Below are 3,947 nucleotides of genomic sequence, written 5' to 3' on the forward strand. Positions count from 1 at the left end.
CTAAACGCAATTATTCAATCATGGTGATTGTACGGATTCTCGTAGCATTCGAACTTAATTAGTTGCTAAATCTTAAACTATACCCTACTAGTGGAAATCAAATTGGATATAATCTAAAACTACGAAGCCTACAGTAAATTCTTGAGCTGATCTGGAACCAATAGTTTCCACCGCTAAAAGAAAGTGTAGTGCAATTTGTTCGGGGAACACCCCTAGAGAAAACCCCTCGATAGTTTCCTACCATTGTTCCTACCTTTTCCACTAACCTTATGAACTCCTCTTGAATCCTACCTCTCTGCGCTGTTCAAATGCTTTTGATCTTCTGTGTCTAGCTGCATGCATCCATTTTGACAGCAGTTTGTTTTGATCTTGTGTTTCGCTGATTCGATTGAGTAACAACTTTGCTCGTCTTTTGATAGTGAAAATTTCCGGCAAAATGTTATCGATTTCCAGAAGTAGCCTTCTGGCGCGGCTCGGTCCGATTCGTAGCCTATGTCCGGCTGCATCGTCCCGGTGGAAATCCTCATCGCTACCGCGGAAAGAGGAGGAAGAGTTCGCTTCCGACAGCGACATCAAAATCAGCACCAAACCGACCCACCACCGGTTGGAGAAGCGCAATCCGCTCATGAAGAACATGTTCATCGGAGTAGTGGACACCGATCTGCTGGTGTATCCAGAATCGCTAAACCGGGACGAGCAGTCCCGAGTGGTTTCGGAACGGGAATCATACGAGCGGATAGTGAAAACGAGTGAACCAAATGAGTTGCCCCAGAAGCTGAGGAATGCTGGAGTTTTCGGCTTGCAGTCGCCATTGAATCACGGCGGAAAGCAGCTTATTGAAACGGAGTTGGCATATTTCAGCGAGATTATTTCCAAGGACTTCCGGACGGGGTTGGTTGCTGGGCAGCATAATGCCATCGTTCAGCTTCTGGATCGGTTCGGTTCGGATCTGCTGAAGGAAAAGTGTATGGAAGCGTTGAGCAGCGGACGGGTGACGGTTAGCAGCGCGTTGTTTGAGGAGGAAGCTCCCTCGGGAACCATGTTCAGCACGATTGCCACGCAGGATATGGATCAGAAACGGTGGATACTGAATGGGGCGAAATCGTTTGTGATTGATGGCGATAAAGCGGGGTACTTCCTGGTACTGGCCTCGACCAAAGACATGGACCAGATGAGCGCCCAGGATACTACGATAACGGCGTTCTTGGTCGATGCCAGTGAGAAGGGAGTCCGCAAGGCGAAAGCCGATGAAACGTTCGGGTTGAACGATGTTAAACAAGTTACGGTGAGCTTCGAGAATGTGGAAATCGGAGAAGGTGAGTGTGAATCTTGAAGAACCGCTTCGAATAGCTAATAATTGATTTAATTGTTTCGCAGAGAACATTCTCGGCAGTGAGGGAACCGGAGCGGAGGTTCTGGTTGAACTACTGAAATCGACGCGTGTTCAAACTAGCGTCCTGGGTGTGCAATTGATGAAGCAGTTCCTGAACAGTCTCACGCGCCATTGTATCGAAACCAAAACCGGTGGTGGACACATCATGTGAGGACAAAATTTGCCAGCGCTAGAAATCTTCAATAAACATGATTCGTTTTCCAGGGACATTGAAAACGTCAGTGAGGAGCTGGCAAAGGCCACCTGCTCGGTGTACGCCGCGGAAAGCATGATCTACCTGACCACGGGTCTGCTGGACGATTTCATCGGCCAAGACGCGGAAATGGAAGCGGCGATTACGAAAATCTTCACCGCCGAGAAGCTCATGGACATGGCCATCCAACCACTGCGGTTTGTTGGCCAACAAGCTCTGACCAAGGGTCACCCGCTGGAAGCTTTGTTCCGGAACTCGGTTCAATTTTTCGGACAGAGCGAAACCATTGATTCGGTCAAATTTTTCGTTGCCCTCAGCGGTCTGCAGCACGCCGGTGTGAGTTTGCGTTTTACTGGGTGTTTGGGAAATCATCTGTTATAAATGTTGAACTTTTTTTTCAGATGGCAACGCATGAAACCATCCGAAAAGATCGCAACCCGGCCATGAATCCGTCGCACGTGATATCGAAGATTTTTGAAAAGAACACCATCGACAACCCGAAGCAGTTCGTCAATCTGGAGCATTTCATGCATCCCTCGCTGGACCCGGCCGCCCACTGGGTTGAGTTCTCCATCATGCGACTGAAGCTGGCCACGGAATGTGTCCTCTCGCGGCACGGCAGCGAAGTCATCGGCAGGCACATCGAACTGATCCGGTTAGCCGATATGGCCGTTCTTATCTATGCGATGGTGGCCACGTCAGCCCGAGCATCCCGGGCCTACTGTATAGGGCTGCGACATGCCGAGCAGGAGATCTATCTGGCGAATGCATTCTGCCAGGATGCCCAGGAGAAGGTGCGGGTGCTGGCCAAGCAACTCGAGCAGGGTCAGTTCATTACGAACGATACCAACTATGGCGCCCTGGCGCGGTACCTTTTCAAGCAGAAGGAGTACTTCTTCGAACATCCGCTGACGAAGAATTTCTAGGTTTAGTTGAATGTGAAGCGTTGGAAGTATATTGTACATTATGTTAGCTCGAGATTGCGTCAGATCTGTACGATCCGAAATTTCCTTTTTGTGTCTTTGGACTGCTTTCTGTTTTTTTTATCTAGTTCGTTTATTTGTAAGGCTCAATCGCGTTAGCTTTACGGAGCCGATAATTCATTGTTCTTTGTTTGTAACAAAATTTACTTAATTCTATGTCTAGTAGGAGTTGGGCCGATTACTCGCGGCTTACTCGAGGTTAGAGGGGTACATTGTCGAAGGATAGGAAAAGGGGAGAAGCTTGGGTACGGTTTCGTTGTCTCATCAGAGTGATGTCGCCAGTATGAACGGTAGTGTGGTTCTAGATTCGTCTGGAGTTCGACCGGCTATGGTGACCAGTGGGCGACGATGAGACTCATCGAGACGGGGGACAAGACAAACAAAAACTAATAAAGAGATACAAAAGACAAACGAATTAAATTCTTATACTAGACATTTGCAGAAACACATAAATCGACTGCATATAGCAGAGATCGCGTGTACCCAACACGTCTCTGATAGGAACATAGGGTTGTCTTCCTTGGGCCTCGAGGGTATTCAAAAGTCGCTCTCTGGCGGCGTCATTATCCGTACATTGCCAAACTGCGTGTTCGATGTCATCGTAACCGTTTCCACACCGACATATGTTGCTGTCCACGAGGTTTATTCTATTGAGATGCGCATCTAGCGAGTGGTGGTTGGACATAAGTCTACTCATCACGCGAATGAAGTCACGACTTAAGCCCAAGCCTTTAAACCACGCTCTCGAAGAAACATTAGGAATAATTGAATGTAACCACCGTCCAAGATTTCCATTGTCCCAATAGGTTTGCCAACTCGAAAGGGTACTCTGACGCACTAAATGGTAAAATTCATCGTGTGAAATTTGCCTGTCATAAAATTCGCCTTCCTGCGCGCCCACCTTTGCGAGAGAGTCCGCCTTCTCATTGCCTGGGATTGAGCAATGTGAGGGGACCCATACAAAGGTAATCATATATGATCTTTCGACCAGTACACTCATCTGCTCCCTTACCTTTGAAAGGAAATAAGATGAGTGCCTACTTGGTTTCATCGACCGAATAGCCTCAATCGAACTGAGACTATCCGAGAAGATGAAGTAATGGTCTGTGGGCATATTGGAAATCATCCCCAATGCGAAGTTGATTGCTGCCAGCTCAGCAACAAAAACGGAACAAGGTTCCTGAAGTTTGCGGAAGGCGCTAGAGTTTTCATTGAAGACACCGAAGCCAGTGGATCCACTGAGACGAGACCCGTCTGTAAAATATCTGTTCACGCAATTGACGTGTTGGTACTTTTCAGTAAAAATACGTGGGATAATAATAGTTCGAAGTTGATCTGGAATCCCGTGAATCACTTGTTTCATGGACAGATCATATTC

At 47.6% G+C, this 3,947-nt stretch overlaps 1 protein-coding gene across 1 annotated transcript; it reads left to right on the forward strand.

The window, feature by feature from the left end:
- Nucleotides 1-352: 352 nt before the first annotated feature.
- On the forward strand, nt 353-2,561 carry Egm (Enigma). The gene is made up of 4 exons (XM_065229375.1): nt 353-1,316; nt 1,378-1,540; nt 1,598-1,922; nt 1,988-2,561. The coding sequence occupies exons 1-4, from the start codon at nt 437-439 to the stop codon at nt 2,510-2,512; spliced, it is 1,893 nt and encodes a 630-aa protein (XP_065085447.1). The 5' UTR covers nt 353-436; the 3' UTR covers nt 2,513-2,561.
- Nucleotides 2,562-3,947: the final 1,386 nt, after the last annotated feature.

The sequence above is a fragment of the Ochlerotatus camptorhynchus genome, unplaced genomic scaffold (assembly GCF_037179485.1).
Source record: "Ochlerotatus camptorhynchus isolate MF236.1 unplaced genomic scaffold, CSIRO-AGI_Acam_v1.1 ptg000313l, whole genome shotgun sequence".
In the NCBI taxonomy this organism is placed as follows: domain Eukaryota; kingdom Metazoa; phylum Arthropoda; class Insecta; order Diptera; family Culicidae; genus Ochlerotatus; species Ochlerotatus camptorhynchus.